The following is a 20,005-nucleotide window of genomic DNA, read 5'->3' on the forward strand; positions in this document are numbered from 1 at the left end:
ACTGAGAGGTACCCTTGAGGGTCCCACCCCAGAGACAAGAGGGGTACTGCCCCAGTGACAGTGTGTACCTTTTTTTCTGAGAGTGTATGAGCCTAAGTTCACCATGCCTAACACCAAGTGTTGGCTAGAAGGGTATAAAGCCCCCCAGCAGTGGTTTGTGGAGCGATGGAGCTGAATACAAGCAAATCCTCACAGCAAATGTTTCAACATCTAGTGTACAGCCTTTTCAGATGTAGAGGTGCCTTAGTGTAGAGGCTGTTACTCCAGCTAAGACAAACTCCCTATTAACAAAACTGGTTTCAGAAGTGCCAGTGGATGAGTGTACACAATTTTGGACATTAATATGTACTGAGAGGAAGGTGGCCTCGAAGTATGAAACATTTAGGAAAGCGGCACAAGAAAACAGATTTAAGCACTACTTAGAAGGGATCAGGTTTCCATGGAGAGCTGGTATAATGTAATTTTGTGTGTGTGTGTGTTGATGAAAATCTATAGTTTATCCCCAAACGGCTGCAAAATATCAAGGTATAATTTATGCTTATCGCCCAGCCCTTGTTTGTAATTGAATTCGATTAGCATTTTCAATGTTGAAATGTGCCAAGTGGAACTAAATTGAAAAGAAGAAAGATAGAGAGTTTACTAGTGTTTAAATGACTAATCCATGTGATGTTAGAATTTCACGGATGAAGTAACCACTTTACAAGCGCTGAAATTACGGCAGATAAGCAACCAGACAGCAAGCAACTTTGTCTATTCACGAAACCCACTCAAGCCAAACTCAATTCCCTGTCGACCCCTCTTTACAAAGCAGCAGTTAACAAAACTCCAGATATTACACAAGGAATCCATTACAGAGCGCATCCCCTCTCCTGCTCTCTCTGCAGGGAAGCATTCTTGGCAGCCCAATGGATGAGGAGCTTGTAAAGTGCCGTGTCCAAATCACCCTGTTGCTTTAATAATGGGGCCACGGCTGTGGCTGAAATTGGAAAATAATTGGAGAAGTGGAACAAACTTGTTTTCACAACGAAATTGCTTCTGGATTCAAATTGAATTAGAAATAGGGAAAGAGCACCAGAGGTGAACCGAGGAGAGAGGAAGTGAGCAAAAGAGGGAGATAGCGAAAGAGAGAGACAGAAGGGAAAAAACTGTAAATAACACAGAAAGAGATAGGTAACGGAAGGAGGAAGCGAGACTCACGCTGACAGAGAGGAAGAAACAAAAACACTGGAAATAAAATAAAACAAGTTATAAGAAAAAAAGGGAGTGAGAGTAGGAGAGATATTCTCCCATGTCTTGAGGGAGCAGTAGAGGAAAAGGAAGCCAGAGAGGACCCATGCGCCTCCCCGGGCACGTGCTCCGCGAAAACACTGCCCCAGGCCGCATTCTCTGCTGGAGCAAAAATCACTAACCAGAGGAAGAGTCCAGGAGGAGGGGACGTCAGAGCAGATGAAATCATCCAGAGAGAGAGAGCAAGAGAGAGAGAGGGAGAGAGAGCACTAAGTAGAGATGGACAGATACAGATACAGATACTGGTATAAAATACTAGTCAAAAGTCTGGAGAAGTGTTCCGATTCCCGATATTGTAACAGTATCAACGCCAATACTGGCACATAAAGGGATAGTATACTGATTTTTCCATGTTAACCTCGTCACCAGGGGACATTTCGAAAAAGAATGAATTCAATGCACCCTGTGGGTCCAGAAGTAGTCTTTTCCACAGAGTCAAAGACATGTCAGCTTCAAAGTGCAAGAGTCAGAGTAGTAAGTGTTACTTAAACTCCACAAAAGGGTCTTTTAGACAAAACTGCACGTCCGAGTGCCGCTTGCAGTCGTTAATCAGTATTTCACACAAAGCATGTGTATTGTCAGGTGCATGCCACATGCAGAAGGCATCACGAAAACGTTCAGTTTTCCTGAACACTCTATTCGGTGCTTGCAAAGATTTTTCTCTTTGCAGAAGTTTCCATTTTTTACTCTTTTGCTCGGCTCAGTTGTCCAAAACAGATTTAACAAAACTATTCAGCATACAGAAAAGAACGATTCAGCTTTTAAAAACCATCCAGCGGGCAGGAGGGGTCATCTTCATTATAAACTCAACTTAGCAAGCTTGGAACGGTAAACTGTCTTTGTTAGATACAGCAAACAGTAAAACATTATTTTAGACACCAGCTGGAAGGTGCAAAATGGAACTGAGGATGGGTGAGGAGGAAAAAACAAACATGAAAACTGGCTCTATATAAGGAAACTAATGAAGCTATTAGTGCTTAGTAATTTTTGCACAATCAGTTGCAAAGTCTCACAGTGTTCGTTTTTTACTTAAGAATTAACTTTGTATTATTAACGACTTTAAAGCATGTGTACAAAATGCTATAATAATAATAATATAATAATAATGAAAGTAATAATAATGATAGTAATAATAATGATGGTGACAGTACCAATAAAATCCTACTAGTGATAACAATAATACTTATTGTTTGAAATTGTGATACATCATTACCATCTGAATAGTACAAAATAAAGACTAGGTGGAAGGGGTGGGCGATATGAACATTTCGTATCTATATATGGACAGAAAAGGTGATATTGCCCACCTCTACCACCCACTCTTCAACCTGGGGTGGGATTCTCAAAAAAAACAGTAAGTTGTGTCAAAATGACACAGACAGGCTCACAGACAGACAGACAGACAGACAGACAGACAGACAGACTCGCACACACACTCACAGACTGCAAACACACTAGCATGGATGCCACTGCTTTTACCCAAATAAAACATTTTAAAAAGTATAATTATATAAATTCATATGCACATATCGATTACTTAGGCTAGATACTGATAGTACAGGTTGTAGGTACTGGTAATCTGTATCAGCAGCTACTTCAGGATGAGATATCGGTATCGGAAGGGAAAACATGGTACCAGTACATCGCTAGTTTGATGTTTTTCATAATCATAAAAACATTCAAGCCGATCATAAAGACATTTTGATCTAAAGGATCATGCCTAAATGCTTGAAATTTGTTTCTAAGCCCAATATAAACAAACAATGATGTTCATAACTATGTGATATCTATTGCTGTTGGAAATGCATCTGAATAGCACCTCATTAAACTGCTTGAGAGAATGCCAAGAGTGTGCAAAGCTTTAAAGGGTCTAAACTAGAAGATGTTTCCATACGTCATAATTTTATGTATGTTATTTTATTGTTTTATGTCTTCACGGTGCCAAAAAGCATAAAAAAAGGAAAAGGGAAAAGCTAACAGGCTCCTCCAATAATATTCATTTAGGCTTAACTGGAGGAATCAATGCAAAAAGTCAACATACAAAATATAGAACACACCACCCGAGTTTCTGTTACAAGCTTGAAATGCTCCAAATGTGCAAGTACATAAGAGCACCACAGGAAACTAACATTATCACAGGGGTAGTGCAATTATAAAGTGAAGATCTCTGCAGTAAACACTGCTATATAATGACATATGCAGCATGACAAGTTCATGAAATTACTGGCTAAAATCAGCACTAAAGATTTCACACAATGCTGAATTAAAAATGACTTAAAAAGCTGATTCCCGAGAGCCTGATGGATATTGTTAATGCCTTACAGCCCCCCCCACTGTACCCATGTCCGTATCATATTTGTAGTTCACATATTTTCAAATGCTTGAAATCTTTTTCAGTGAAGTGCAAACGCTCTGTATAGCATGCCATTATTCAGTTAAAACAACTTTTGTTTGGCCTTAGAAAAAGAATAACAAAAACAAACGATTACTCAATCATAAAAACATGGGATAGATTCGTCAAGTGCTAATATAATGGATAATGATAGTCCTTATCTTAATGCAATGCTGTAGGGACAGGGTCTCAAGCCCAGTACCAAGGATGGGCTTCAGCACCGGCACATATGGGTCGGGATGCCAAACTAAACCCACAAACCCTAACTGCTTCCTTGCTGCAGTGCATTCCCACTTCACAAGATGAAAGCTGTTCTCATTGTTTTCACAGGCAGCAGTTAAACAGAGCAACCCACTCAATGTCTCATTCTTCAGGGACTCCGATGAAGGGTCTCAGATATTAACATCAGAATTAAGAAGCATGATGGATGTTCTGTGAAAATCGAGTTGAGGCACGTACGTGTTAATGAAGGAGGAAAATTGAGCCCTAATTGCTACGCTTAGATCGCTTTGGAAAATGAAAACGAGAGGCTCTTAAAATAGAAGCGATACACAGCTGCCACCAGTGCCGGTTAGACTACTGAGAAGTTGCGGTTTCAGAGCCAGTCTATGGCCGACAACAAGCTCGGTGACATGTGACTATCATATGAACAGCGCTATTGTGGTGCTGGACTTATCAAAGTCCGAATAAGACGATGCTGCAACAAGCTGGAGGCACAAGCTAATTCCATTCGCAATGCGAAGCCCGGAGTCTTCTCACGTTATCCGTGGTTGACAGAAATCAGAAATGATTAGGAAGGACGTCTTTCCCTGCCTTTTCGCTCAGTATTACTGAGCGACGGCAACGATGAAGCAATCATTCTTTTAAGAAGTGGGGAAGTGGAGGGGGAGGGGAGGGGACAGACTTGTCATTCCTCATCCGGATCTGTCAGCTTAGGAAGAAAAGTGGGATTGGGACGTACTCTTCAGATGTTTATTTGCTTTGTGCGGTGCCGTCGGGTGTTTGGCTCAGAGCAACTCATTCAGTTCAAGCTGCCCTTTTGGCATCTTCATCTATTTGTGTATTTGGCACTATAATCTAAATAAAAGAGCAATCAAAACAGAAGTCACTGGGGAGCAGTTTGTGAGAACAGTTACATATAGATGATTTAACCAAAGCTGTTGTAGAACACACCGCCGCAGGGTCGCATGGCAGGACCTGTAGGTAATAGCATAAGCTAATGGTATTCATAGCATCATTTCATAAAAAAAAACAAAAAAAAACAGTCTGCTTTGGATGAACCCAGCCAGCCAGTTCTAACCCTTTATCTGTTTATCTATTTCTCCAAATGGAAATTGGAAAAGCATTCACACTGCGCTTTGATTACTGTTTGTGATTGCAAACCCAGAACCTTAGCCAATTTCACTCTTATTGATAAGCCGTATTAGACTGTTATATCAAAGCAGTAATCCTCCACACGTCCACACCGCATTAAAATGCACCCGACCGTGTCGGTGCGTGTGCTCATAAGAAAGCCAGTATGAAGTGCAGGCCATTGTAATGGGTGGAACATCATACTGCAACAATGAAGACTCCATGGTGCGCACTGTTGGCTGTGACATATGCAGTGATGGAAAATAAATAACCATAATCTCGACCAAGTGCCACGACTCTCCACAGCTCTTGGAATGCCACAAGTACATATGCTGATGCTCATTTAATGGTAATTAATTTGGAACATTGTGCGCTCCAAATACTCATTTTGCTCTGCGAAAAGCAGCTTAAGACGTAGAAATCGTCTTAGAAAGACGTAGAAAAAGAGTTATTGCTGTCACTTTTTTATCGACTACACAAAATAATGCAATTATTCCCAAATATACTAATAATTTTAATTATCTGATAGCTTGGAATTAACACAGTAAGTTACAAGTTCTGTCGGATCAAACGGCAGTTTTTGCTATTTGTCAAAAGACGAGCAAAATGTAAGGGCTGTTTTTTTCTTCTCACAAGGCTGTTTACACAACAATAAGGATCCATTTATTTCAAATGGAAGTAGAAACAATATAATATCACAATCCTTCAGGGAGTTACGATATACAATCATTTAGCTTTTTTCTGAGGTTTGAAAAGTTGGAACAGACAAAAACAACCAGCATTGCTAAATAAAAACGTACTATCAAAAATGATGAGTTAAAATAATTTTTATGTAACATTTTACCTACTGTGCCACACTAATTTCAACCAAACAGGCCTACTTATTTTTTGCTTGTAATGAAACAAGCAGCTGGGCAGTGTTGTTAAAGTATTGACAATATTCAAAACATGCTCAGAAAAACATAATGTCACATATCGTGAAATAATTTATCAAGATAAATACTGTCATATTGCCTTGTCCTAACCGCAAATCATAATAAATTTCCTGCTCTTCCACTCAAAATGTGGCAACCCACACTTCCAACATCATTTCTCTTTTTCCCCCCAACAGGCTCTGAATAAGAAATCATTAAAGTAAAATCCCACAATGTTTTTGATTTTGCCAACAACTTCTAAGGGCTAATCACTGTCTAATATGTGGATCATGTATGCCATTATGAAAAATCTTTCAGCACCAATTTCTGAGGCATGGACACTGAAGGATGCACAGTGTCACTGGTGCCCACAGCCTATATCTCAGTGCAGTGAGAAAGTCTTCTGCTCTGGCACACTGGGTCAGTTAGCTCTGCTATGTATGTCAGTCCTGTCAGCTACATACAGCTCCTGCAACCCCAGCGTCCTCGGACTGCAGGCTCTAGGTCCCTATACCGCCAGAAAGAGAAAAAGAGAGAGAGAGGACTGAACCAGTTTAGGTCCTTCAGGCTCTAGCACTCAGCAGGAGCCTCTCACAGATGCTGTCACATGTGCAAAGCATGCTGGGTAATGAGCACAGAGAGACAAGCTTGAAGGGCTTTGATCAGTAGGCCACGAGAGATAGAGAGACAGAAAGACAGAGAGAAAGAGGGAGAGAGCGAGCTAACAAACACTGAGGGACAGACAGACACAGACAGATATGCAGGCATTGAGAGGATCACAGAGCTGAGCGAGACGAAATAAGAAGACAAACGACTGTCGCAGCGTTTTGCAGGATTTGGCTCCGGGCATCCCCAGTGCCAGTTGCCACCCAGTCCAGACCAGAGCAGGCCTGTGTTCACCGGCCAGAGAAATCTCACTCCAGGTACTGGAAGGACAGCAGACGAGTCGAGGCAGCTTGAAATGGACCTACTTAAGTGTTCAAGCCACCTCAGTACCCCAAGAGTGCAGAAGCAACCCCATTTAGGATTGTCAGTTGTCAAAGTGACATATGGATGTTGATGTGCCAAAGGAAATGTAACCACATACCTGTTGACATTATCATATTATTTTATATTACACCAATTAAAACAGACCAAAAGGAATAATCTAAAATTACATTATCTTACACAAAAAGGTTAAAACATTTGGCTCTCAAATGGCAAAACTGTCCAACACTGGGCGAACGTGAGCTAGATCTCCCGCAAGGCTACAGCCATCTATAGCTGGGAGACCAAGAGAGCACAACAGACCTGGCAATTTCTGGGAAAGGCAGGATGGTCCTCCCTTCCCGTCCACTACTCAGCACGATGCTAGCCAACGCGGGTGTTTGTCAGACGTAATTGGCAGTTGGCGCTCTTCTCCAAATGTGTTGAGCTGTCTTCTGACATTGTGCTATCAGTAGACGGAAAAGATGTAGGAGGAAGCCTTGAGTAATAGGAGGAAACATAACAAGCAAGAACCAGCAATGACAACTTCTGAAGAAGGGATGTAAATAATTAACCAACAAATAAACAATTTGCTCAACACTGTTAGCTGCGCTTAACAATAACGCTTCCAAGATGAGTGAAAGTTTGTGTTGGACAAACTATACCAGCTCACTACTGAAAGTCACGTAAAACACAGGGAAAACATGTAATGCCTTTCAGACGCTTCAAATGTCTATGTTTAATCAAGAACCGCTTTCTATTAATTTTTACAGAAAGTGTTCAGGCAAAACGCCATAAGTTTAACACTAATAAACTACTAGAAATCTACAGGGACGCTAACAGAAGTTGAGGTGTTTTTTCCACGTTTTGACCAGGTTTTGAGATTTATGGCCCAAACTGAAAGCATAGCTCATAATGGTATTAAATACACCATCAGCACACACTTTACATGTGTAGGTTTTTTTTTTGTTTTTTTGGCAGAGTGACCTATCGAGACATGAATGTAGTGTTTACAAAGAGAGAATAAGTTTATATCTTCAGACTTGAGGACTTCAATGGCAGCAGCTAAGCTAATCAGCCAAAATCACTTTAAAACCTCTACAACCTGACCACTGGCCAAGTAACGCTCCGAAACGAGTCAATCCAAGGGTTAATGCTGACACACACGAGTCTAAGAGGGTAAAAAATGTATTCATGCTTGGAGGGACGAAACTGACAGGGTGAGCTATAACGAAGAACAAAGACTGTTCCGCATGACCCACACTGTGCACCCCAATTTTGAAAAGTTAGCAGATAGTCACACAAATACCCATTAAACCACAGAGACATGCAGTTTTGGTTAACATTAATTTATATATATAGTTAAGAAGCAGAACTCTGTCAATGTTACACTCTTAAAAACAAACTTTACGAGTTCTTTGTGGTTCTATGTAGAACCATTAACACACAAAGAACCATTTGCATGCTTAAATCATTCTTTGCATGGTAAGATCTGTTGTATATGGTTCTGCATGGAATTTTTGTGAAAATGGTTCTATATAGCACCAAAAAAGGATTCTTAAATTAAAAGCTTGACATCGTAACAACAGCAGAACCCCTTTTGGTATATACAACACATTTTCCACCAGTCTGAAGAACCATTTTTTGAGTGTTCTATATACAACCACTGTCTATACCAAAGAACCCTTGAAAAAACATCTTTTTAAGGGTTTGGGTATGACTTTTATTAAATGACAGCACTCGAGCCCTAGCTAATTTACCTCAGAAAATGGTGAGAGCTTAATTTTTACAGTGAATTCTCTCTCCCAACATATTTAGCAATAAATTAGCCTTCTGTAGTTCTCTTTCACTTTCTCTAATTTGCATTATCACTGAGGTGCATTTTTTTCTCACACTTCGACCCAATCTTTTGACTTTTATGGCCCAAACTGAAGGCCTAGCTCAGAATGGTAGGAACAATACCTTCAACTTGCCTCAGAAAATTGTGCGAGGAGAAAGCAGAGTGTATGTGAGAGTAAATGAGAGAGAGATAATAAGTTTGACTGTGGTTTAATGATGAGATGAAATCAAAAACAATTATTTTCTCTCTTTTTTTCTTGCTCTCCTTTTCTCTCCCTCCACTCTCTCAAAACATAAATTACAAACTGTTCAGTGCAAACTGGAAGATTTCATACACTTCTGCAATATAGCAAGTGTTGTTAATGACCTTTCCCCCCGGACATGTGATTTTGGCCTTTGTACGAAGAAGCTTTAAGTCAAGCCCTATTTCTTTTTCAATTTTGAATTCCTACTTGAATAGGCGGGTTGATCATTAAAGTTGAGGGCAGTTTTTGAATTGTACGCTTCAGGGTACAATAGGCAATTGGTTCCGCTAGACCGGCCGGCTAAAAAATGAAGAGCGCAGCTAAAATAGTGGTGCTTGGGACCACTTTCTGAGAGGATAAGAACAGCAATACTTCTCGAGAGGGTGAAAACAAACACCTTCAAGCAAGGCAGACAAGTTGTTCTCCAAGAGAACACTGCGATGTGAGGAAAATCACACAAGGGTAGGTGAAATTATAGAGAAGGACGTGGTGGATGATGATGGCTGTCAAGAGCTACTGATGTACATCGAGCCAAAGCCAGATCTGGTCATGGCATTTCTGTTTGCTTGAACTTGGGCTAGTAGTCAGAGAATTCTGAATATATGAATGAGTTTCATGCTGTATGTCTATTTGTAACAATATTGGAAAAGAATTACAGTGGACGTACAATTGAAAATGTGTTTGTATTTTTCAAACAAAGGTGGTATTAATCATAATATAGCACTGTAAATCCCACTCTCAACAATATATATATCATAAAAAAAATTCTGAAAGTGGTCTACAAAGCATTTTAGAACAAAACTCTTCATATAGTTCTTAGCCCTTTGGTACAAACAAAACTAGGCTTTTACTTCATATACACAATTTTGCTTGACTCCTTCTAGAAGTACTACATTCCACACCCAATAAAAGGAACGCTTTTTTATATTTTGGTGCATTAATACAGAATTCAGTTGATGTGCGAGTTCATAAGTCTGCATATACCAAGTGTTTTACAATGGCTTTGGTTATACTTTAGCCAGTCAGATTTCAGATTTAATTTGATTTGGTCTTCATTTCCATCCATCGTTTGAACACTAAAAAAAATTGTCCTTCTTCTGAAAAGCTGCCATTTCTGGTTTTGTTCCAAACATAGGTTGCAGTAACTGTGGTTTACAGTGAATAAACCAAAAGTAGGACATACAGACTAGGCCATGTATGACTTTGACATGCGCCAAGTTGACTATGTGAGGTCATGCCAACATATAGGGCATCATTTCCATAACACTTCAAATGCAGGATTATGTAAATGCTACACGGCGTTTTAGCTCTGCGAATGCATCCTCTAACCTCTCACTGAAAAAAAAAAAAAAGCGTGTCCTTTCATCTAATCCATCAGTTCCAGGTCTTACTCTATGGTTCCCCATGAAAGAAGGAGGGAGAGGAGAGGAGACAGGAGGAAGAAACAGAGAAAAAGCAAGAGTAATCGAAAGAAAGCAACAGAAAGAGAGAGAGAAATGTGTGTGTGTGGCCAAAATGTGTGTGTGCGTGGGTGCTCAGAAATCAGCTCGGTCTCGGAGCATCGTCGCGCCTCCAGCGCCTTCACCTTCCCTCCTTTCTTCTCATGTTTGCAGGGCGAGAGGCAGACAGAGAGCCCTGCAAACATGTGAAGAATGAAGGGAAAAAAAGGGAGGCCTCCTCCACTGATCTTCCTGCGGGCCTGCCTCGTGCAGCTAGCGCTGTGTGGGCTGCTCCGAGGAGGTTAGCGCGTCTCTCTCGCTCTCTTTTAGCCTCTGCCATGGCACGACTCCAACACGTTTAATGGTTCTAGTGCCGGGGGTTAATGCAGCCTAACACATTAAAAACAGTCCGAAGCATTTGCCTGGAATACGCAGAACTTCGGTAGGTTAAAGAGAGGCCACGTCCACAAGGCCCGGATTGTTCGTGCAGCCTTTGTCCTGGGTCATCACATTAGACCCAGAACACCAATCTGTCAAAAACCGGCAAGAACCAACATTCAGAATGTTTGAAAATAAGAACCACAAACCAAAGGAACCAAAGTCAATGTGAGACAATATGGCAGAACAGAGCCTAAAGACCACAGCGCACGGATTCGTCAATCACCTGCAAGTACGAATATTCTAATGTTGCAAGTTCAAAATGTTTTTTTTTTTAAAAAAAGACCAAAAAACAAATTAAGCATCGCAAAAAAAAGTGCAATTTTCAAATTGCAACAGACGCAATTTTAATTCTAGCTCACATGATCAACAATGTTCGCTGAAGTGGGGAGGTTTAACCTTTTAACCAGTGTGTCCCAGCTGAGGGGCTGGATCCTTTGAAGGACATGGTCTATGAAGGTGCGTCCTTCGAAGGCTGCTTAGACCCGCAAAGGTTAAACTGAAATGAGATGGTCTGCCCTATGGTGGATTTTCTTTTTGCGTCATAGCACCGCTGTTCATACCCTTAACGACCACGAAACGCCGCTCCTATGAAGTTCTTTTAAAGTTCTTTAAAGACAGAGCCAGAAACTTTTATTTTTTAAATGATTTTTTATTTATTAGAGCTGGAGAAGAAGAACGCATATCTCAGCTGCATATGAAGAAGCCTTCGAAAAGGGACAGTCTAGTCGCGCCGCTGTGGCGCTTTTGGCCTTTAAATGCGATGTATGCAGCCCCTGAATTTGGACACAGCTAACATGGAGCTTGTGAACTGCCTGTAGGTAGAGTTAGATCAATCCAAAGTAACTGAACAAGTTCTGTATACATAACAACAGAACCACAACTAACTTACAGTCTGGCACAGCACATTCAAGCCTCAAGTTTGAAACAGTGGATTTTGTGGTCTTCTTGGTCAAAATGAAGGACCTCGGGCCATATTACACAAACATCCTAACACAGAAATCTTGTGTTACCTGTTTAGTCTCCATAACAACTTCAGTTAGGACTGAATTTAGGACAAAAGCTATTGCAGAACAACAGTTCCTATGTTCATAGCCGTATCCTAACTCCACACAAGAACATTGCAGAAGCATCCTAACTTGACAAAATTTCCTAAATACTGTCCTACCGTTACGATAACCGCAGTGGTGTCCTAACTTCTGTTTTAAACTTCAGTTTCTATTGTTTTTAGGAAACTGTGCCAGGCAGCATAGTTCACTATAACTATAACTTGCATAAGGACATCACATGTATTTACATGGCAAAACAGTGGTTTCACTTGTTTTTTTTAACTCTTCAATTTAAAAGTCCCACATGCTGCAGACATGTTCTCTACCGACCCCTTCTTATTACCTCTCTGTGTCAATGTTGATGAAAACTGGTCAAATTAAATATTAAAGTGATAACAAACCAATATTTAAAGACATAATTATTGTACTCTGGAAAAGGAGACTGTTTAAGCAACAATGGACTACTATGCAAAAATATCTGCATTATTCATGCATTATAACTGCATTTACAACCCTAAGACATTAGTATGTTGTATTTCTCTGTAAAGCAAGTCCATGTTTACGTATCAGTATCAGCAGAGATGTACATGAAAAATATCACATATTGGCATAGACCCACGGTTTCCATATCAGTGCATCCCAGGGACCGCCCAGAGAAGGGAGCTGTGAGCAGAGCCAACGCCATAACAAAAAAAGGCCGGGGAAAAAAAACAACCCATGGTGGCAGTAAAAGAAGCAAGAATGCCACATATAAGTATGTAACAGAAAGAAAGACAGAAAGACAGAAAGAAAGAAAGAAAGAAAGAAAGAAAGAAAGAGGTGAGCCAATAAGAGGAAGGTTGTGTTGATTTCCCACTGGTGATAAATTTCTGGCTGTGCCCTTGGGCAAGGCACTTAACCCCCCACTGCCGCAGGCCATGCTGCTCCGCTGGCGATGCTGCGCTGCTCCCAGGCTGGGCACAGTTAGGCAGCAAAATGATACATTTCCCTTGCAGAATCAATAAAATATATACAAAATAACTGGAAAGTGACGCAAGCAACCATGTGGCAAGTAGACCAACTGCAGTCAAGTGACAGTCTTAGAACAAACAACATAGCAATTGGGAGTTTTGACCAAAAACATTGTTTTGCTTCACATCTTTTTACCTTTACTTTATTTATGGTGTTTATTGGGTCAGTGTGCTCTGGCCTTTAAGGTCAGCCCTTCTTTATGGCTCTCTCCCTCCACTGACAACATTTCTGCACCCCAAAAGGCCAGGCGGAGAGCTCAGTCACATGACCTGCCCCCCCATCGGCCCGTCTAGGCTATGCTAAGTCCCCTTCGTGTCTAATCGCTCATAAACGAGGCATTAAAGTATGCGAAAACCAAGCGGCGTACGTGTGAGCCATCGCTCGCCCCATTCTAGGAGACAACACTTCTGCACCGTCCCGGCTGACAGGAAGAGACAAGTGCAGTCGCCGCAGGTTATGGAGGGAGGCGTGTGAACCCTGGACCACCCCGCCCCCCCACAATCCCTCCTTCTCTGTGATGTTGTCCCTGCAAATACCATGATCCAGACTGACAACAAAGTCCTTGCTTATTTTTGGAAACCCCAGCTTCTCTTTCTTTCTCTCTCTCTTTCTCTTTTTCTCCTTCTATACCAACTGACAAGAAACAAAAGTGACAGGAAAAGCCTCCGCCCCCAGATGGGCCCCTGGGTCCAGCGGAGGGCGGGGTGCTCGGACGCTCACCGACCCCCAGGGAGGCGGGATGGGAGAGAGTGGGAAGGATTACAGAGCCACACACAAAATCAGCTTACATAATGCAGTGCCCTTCAGCCACCGCAGGCCAGGGGCAGTGAAGGGGTCGCCCAGAGAGGCTGTGAGACAGAGGTTACGTAAAATCCGTAGGCGTGCCAAGACACTGTAGCCCTCCGGAACAGGGACAGGTCATCCATGACTGTCAACGTCAATGTCGTAACATCCCTGAATTCACCTCAACAATGTTCTTTTGACAGTTGACTGAATCATGATTTCAACAGGTTATCTCAGCCCTGAAAGTTAATTCAAAGTCTCATGCAAAATCAGATCAGATCAACGTCAGTGTCGTAATGCCCCATTATCCTTTCTTAGTGTTCTTATGACAGATGAATGTACACTGTATGTCCATAAGGGAAGGATTTTACACGGGCACATATATTTGCAGTCACAGTTTAGCCCAAATCTTATTTTACACACACACACACACACACACACACACACACACACAATCTTATACACGTCTTATAATTGCTTCTTTACACCTTGAATTGAAATAAAATTGAACTGTGAGGTGCCAAGTGACTCCCACCTCTAATGTGCGATGCAAACTGTCAGTTAGAGCGGTATAAAGCCCCCCAGCAATGGAGTGATGAAGCACCACCCAATTCCTTTGGGATGAGTTCGAGTGTATTTGTGATCCAGAACTAATTGTCCAACATTAGTACCTAACCCAGTGCTCTTGTGCCTGAACTCAATCTTCACAGCAATGATTCAACACCTAGTATAAAGCCTTTCCAGAACAACAGATTCTGTTACAGCAGCACACGGGTGACAAACCCCCTATTAACACCCTTAATTTGGGAAGAAACTGGATTTCAACAGGTTACATGAGCTAATTCAAAGTCATGCAAAACCAGGTCTGATCTGGGGTTACAATAATAGGAACTCAAGGTTTCAACAGAGCCAAATGTATGCTTCAGAAAAATTATGGGTTTAGTGAAAAATCTAGGCTCTTAAATAATAAAAAAAACTGCAATTTTTGAATCTCTTCAGTGTTATTTCCAAACAAGAAAATGCAGAAACTAAACTAAAGGTAAAAGGGAGGCCAATGCTATGAGAACAGCACTAAAAAATGCCACGGGTGCCAAAGCAGTAACGTTTACAGGGCCAACTTAGTGGAATATTTGCATGTGTCACTATGGAAAGACCTCACAAAGCGGCGATATGCAAATAAGCCATGTGAATGTGCTTGCCGAATTTCTGCGCGTGCAGTGCATAAAACGCTTGTCGCTTGTTCTACACTATCTCTCAGCTCCACACGTGGCTGCACAATTAATTGTCATTGCAGTTTGGGCCTCCGCAATTATCCAATCTCCAGGGCCCCAATTAATGCATTCCATGCAGTAGCATGGCCTGCAGCATTAAATTCACACATTTGTTAGTTACAAACAGCACCAAGCAAGTAAATGAGCTCCCTAAAAGACCACAGGAGGTCCAGTGAGAGCACCGAGAGCATGATGACCAATTTCAGACATTCATATTGTATCATTTTTGCACAGTGTAATAAATCACAGTGGGTTCCACTAGTCCTGTGACCGGAGATAGTGCAGGAAAATCTCCCAATGACAGTAAAAACTAATTTCCTGCTGGTTTAAAAAAACATTATTCGTTTATTGACATTCATGGACACCAGGGTGAGACGTATTCTCACACATGAGCATGACAGAACTTTTAACATGTTGGGTGACGTGACAACCAACATTAATACCACATTTATTGTCCCTAGCACAGGCGACATTGTTCTAGAAACACAACGGTTGAACTGTGCTGGCTGAACACAATTGGGGGAGGCACACTTTACGACATCTTGAGTCTACTATAGTGTCAAGTTTCAGACATCTGAGGAAAAGGCTTGGGGAAAAAAAGGAAAGTTTGCGTTGTTTTCTACTAGATTAACCAGATATTTGTGTCCAAATTAAAAATGACAGCAAACTACAAATGCCACCATGTTGTGTTCTTTGTCAAAGATTAAGCCTCAACTCACATGTTGCTGTGTTCGCTTCTGCATCAGCTTTAGTGTTAGGAATTCTCACAAAATTACCAGAAGGAAAGTCTATAAACACTTAATGAAATGAAATAAAAGTAAAAGGTAAAAAAAGGTCCTACTTTCACTGTTTACCATGGTAATTTTCTACATTGTTACCTTTTAAGATGATTCTGTTACCAGCTCAGGCCTAGTATCCACACCAGTTTTAATAGACCACAGGTGCTGATGTGAACCACCTCGGCAAATCACAATGTATAAAGTCTGAAACATAATTATGTCTTAATTAGGCATGCTGAGCTCCCTGCTGCATAAGAAACTTTCCTCCCCACAGCCCACTACTCCCACCAGTAATAATACCTATCCCTGCTCATTTAGCATGAAGGTTTTTCCACCTGTAATTACTGCAAATGTTTGTTGCCTGTTTTGATTCTTTAAAAGAGGAATGTATCCTGTTTTTGACTCGCACCTGACAAATGTAGCATCTGTATAATGAAATAAATGAAGAAAATGAAAGAAAAACATTTTTTAAAAGAAGCATGTCTCGCACTTTTTTGCTGCCTTGCATATGAAAGTAAAAATAATAAAAGACAATAAGTGAAACCAAGCCAACCACCACAGCACAGCCTCTGAGTAAAGCCAGACAAGGTTTGTTTTAACCAATGGACTGCGTTCACGTTTGCTCATAGGCTCCTGAGACCGCCCTATTCACCACAGATAATTCAGTCTTCTGAGAAGTGATATGTTGACCTATGGGGAATTTCAGAAAATGATAATCCTGTACAACTTGCATAGCTGGTTTCATTACATGATGAAATGTGCATGCTCATATTTGATTGGCTATGCTCAGTGCCCCACAGAGAGAGCTCAGCAGCATTATGCACTGCATCCTGAAACCAAAACCTGCAAATAAAACCTCGGTCTAGCTATTCATGAGCACCCAGATTGAAATACAATGGACAAAGACATAAATGACACATAAAGCCTAGGGCCAGTTTCCCAGACCTAGATTAAGTCTGATCCTAAAACACAGGAACGGTGATTTAGAAACCCCACTTCCGGAAAATTTGGAACACTTTGGAAAACGCAATAAAAACAAGAACAAGCGATTTGTCAATATTTTAACCTTTATTTAAAATGTTTTCACTCACCAACTTCATTGTAGTTTTTAAAATACAATCTGAATGCCTGCAGCACACTCAGAAGTCTGTTAAAACCTCTGTGTTACATCACCTTTCCTTTGAACTATACATTCTAATCATTTGGGAATGGCGTATACTACTTGTTGCAGTTTTGCAAGTGGAATTTTTGCCTATTCTTGCTTCATACAAGACTTCAACTGCTTAACAGTCCATGGTCGTTGTTGTCTGACTCTCCTCTTCATCAAGCGCCATACATTTTCAATAGGAGTTCTGGACTGCATGCCACGCTGTTGTAGCACAGGCAAAATGAGGTCTGGCACTGTCTTGCTGAAATAAGCAGGGACATCCCAGTACAAGATGTCGTCTTGTTGGCAGCATGTTTTCTCATATCCCAAAATATACACCAAAGTGTTAATGCTGTGGGCACTGATGCACCAGAATACCATGACAGATGTTGGCTTTTACATCTTTCGCTGATAAAAGGCTGGATGGTCCCTTTCATCTTTGGCATGGAGAAGTGGATGTCAGTTTTTCCCAAAAACAAGCTGAAACGTGGACTCACCTGACAACAGCACACATTTCCACTGTCTTTCGGGCCAACTGAGATGAGCCCAGGCCCAGAGAACTCGGCAGCGTTTCTGCATAGTATTGATGTATGGCTTTCTCCTTGCATAATAGAGCTTTCTTGATGCAGCAGAAGGCTACGTCAAGTGATGACGGTCATCTAAAGTACTCCCGAGCTCATGTGACTATATTTAACACAGCAGCAAAACAATTTCTCACGCAATGCCACCTGAGGGCTCAAAGGTCATACATATTCAACAGTGGTTTCCAGCCTTGCCCTACATGGACTGAGATTTCTCCAGATTCTCTGAATCTTTTCACAATATTACGTATGGTAAATGGTGGAAGACCCAAATACTTTGGAATCTTGTGTTGAGAAATGTTCTTTTTGAACGGTCTGACAATTTTCTCATGAAGTTTGGCACAAAGCGATGAGCCTCGACCAATCTTTGCTTGCAAAGACTGAGCCTTTGGTGAACGCTCCTTTTACACCTAATCAAGATACCCTCACCTGTTGCCAATTCACCTGCTTATTGTGGAATGTTTCAAAAAGAGTGTAACTTCAATGTTTTATAAACTTTTCACTTTTATTTTGTCCGTCACAACTTTTTGTGTGTGTTGAAAGCATTTTTTTTTATTTACAATCAAGTTGCTTAGCCAAAACATTAAGTAATTTCTTTGTACTTTTTTTAGTTAAATAAAGGTTCGAGAGAATTAAGAAATCACACAATCTTGTTTTTATTGCATTTCACAAAATGTCCCCAACTATCCCAGAAATGGGGTTAGTAGTTTAGGACTAAGCCTAATCCATGTTGTGGAAAACAGTTTCCCAAATTACCCTTTTCAAGAACTCCACAGTTCATGAAACAGCCTGAGAAGCAATACACCTGCTTTCACAGCCGTCCACAGACTAAGGCCATCTATTCACCAGTGAACCACTTGTATGAACTTGGTCACACAGCAAACATATGGAAGACTCCAACGAGTCAAACTATAGTAACAAACAGTATATAACACTGAATGGATGGGAATATTTGGCACTGGCCTCCTAAAGGGCATTTATCACTTTTGGAAAAAAATAAGGGGCCAAATCCTGTTATGTGACAAACCGTAAGCTAACAACAATAGTAGGCTAACATGGCAAATTACTAGTCCAGTACAGCCAGAAGCTGCGTAAAAATCAATTACAGCATTTCTCACAACGCTAAAACTATTGTTCTCCTTTGACAATACGTTTAAAAGCCGTTAATCATGTTGTCCTTCTTATCCTGATAACTTGACAACTGCTAACTAACTTAGCACAACTAACCACCGTTATACCGAGGAGGCTGACGTTGGCTCTCTGTTCCTCAGCTTCTTGTTCTATTTCTCCCGTTCTACCTTAAACAGTGCAGCAGTTAACGTCACATTATGAATATTCCTGTTATCTGAATGTAACTGCTGCACTATTTAAGGTGGACCGGGAAAATTAGAACAAAAACCTGACTTCAGCTTCGTGTTGTATCGTTACCCGGCATCTTTCCATCATTTAGGCAGCTGTCTTAGCTAATACAGTCCCTGTCATGACCAGAACGAAGTCTTTAAAGTTAACCTCTAACTAAGCTCCTCATAAACTGACAGCTGAGTGTTATGTTGCGTTACTGAGCTAGCTCGCTGCGTTAGCAGGAGAAAACAGCTTAAACAGACCGTAACGTTAGCTTCCAGTTAAAGCCGGCTAAAAACACTTTAGCTTGCTGGACCAAACCAGCTGTCAAATAACTGTTAACACTTCAAACTGTACCTGGGCTCTTGAGGTTGTATTTGCTCTCCATCTTGACAAAAATCCCTGAAGTTTGGTTTCTTCTCTCTGGTCCAAATGCGGCAGCTAGCGGACGGTTAGCGTTAGCCGGCTACAACTCGCTGCCAATTCCAGCCTTTGTCGTTGGACTGTTAGCCTGTTAGCTACCGAGGTCAGTGTTCCGCAAACCCGCTAAAGTCCAGCTGTCATGGCCTGAGGACGGGCGACTGACGTGGCAGAAGTGTTTCTCACTTTCGGTAAAACGAAGCGGAGCTGCGGAAAAAAGTCACATCAAATCGAAAGCGCACTTAGCATGTTTGAATTCCAGAACTTTATGTGAAAGGAGGTCGCGGTCAGGGTTGCAGAGGATCTCCTTACGAAATAACGAGCTACAGTAAAATTTTAAGGAGCTGTAGAAAATCTGAAGGGCTCTGTAATACTTTACGGAGCCGCTAAGGTGACGTGGTGATTATTTTTCAATAAGGCGTGGCCACAAAATAATATACTGACGCCACAAATTAGTATATCAAGGCCATGAGTTTCTCCTAACTCGTGGCCTCAATATACTTATTTGTGGCCTCAATATAACAATTCATGACCTCAGTATATTAATTAGTGTCCTTAACATAGTAAATATTGGCCTCAATATATTAATTTGTGGCCTCAATATAGCAATTCATGACCTCAATATATTAATTAGTGTCCTTAGTATAGTAAACTGTGGCCTCAATATAGTAATTTGTGGCCTTAATATATTAATTGGCATCCTTAATATAGTAAATCGTGGCCTCAGCATAGTAATTTGTGATTTTTTTT

At 41.1% G+C, this 20,005-nt stretch overlaps 1 protein-coding gene across 2 annotated transcripts in view; it reads right to left on the bottom strand.

Annotated features, from left to right (window-relative positions):
- Positions 1 to 19,646, bottom strand: part of ube2j1 (ubiquitin-conjugating enzyme E2, J1) — a 61,703-nt gene extending 42,057 nt beyond the window's left edge. Inside the window, exon 1 of one of the 2 annotated variants that reach the window (XM_036582376.1) lies at positions 19,193 to 19,646. In XM_036582376.1, the coding sequence (XP_036438269.1) occupies positions 19,193 to 19,223 (31 nt within the window). In that variant the 5' untranslated portion in view covers positions 19,224 to 19,646. Of the gene's footprint in view, positions 1 to 18,732; positions 18,898 to 19,192 lie in introns of those variants that run through there. The other variant, XM_036582377.1, reaches the window with a different exon arrangement.
- Positions 19,647 to 20,005: the final 359 nt, after the last annotated feature.

This window comes from Colossoma macropomum, unplaced genomic scaffold (assembly GCF_904425465.1).
Source record: "Colossoma macropomum unplaced genomic scaffold, Colossoma_macropomum, whole genome shotgun sequence".
Classification (NCBI taxonomy): Eukaryota; Metazoa; Chordata; class Actinopteri; order Characiformes; family Serrasalmidae; genus Colossoma; species Colossoma macropomum.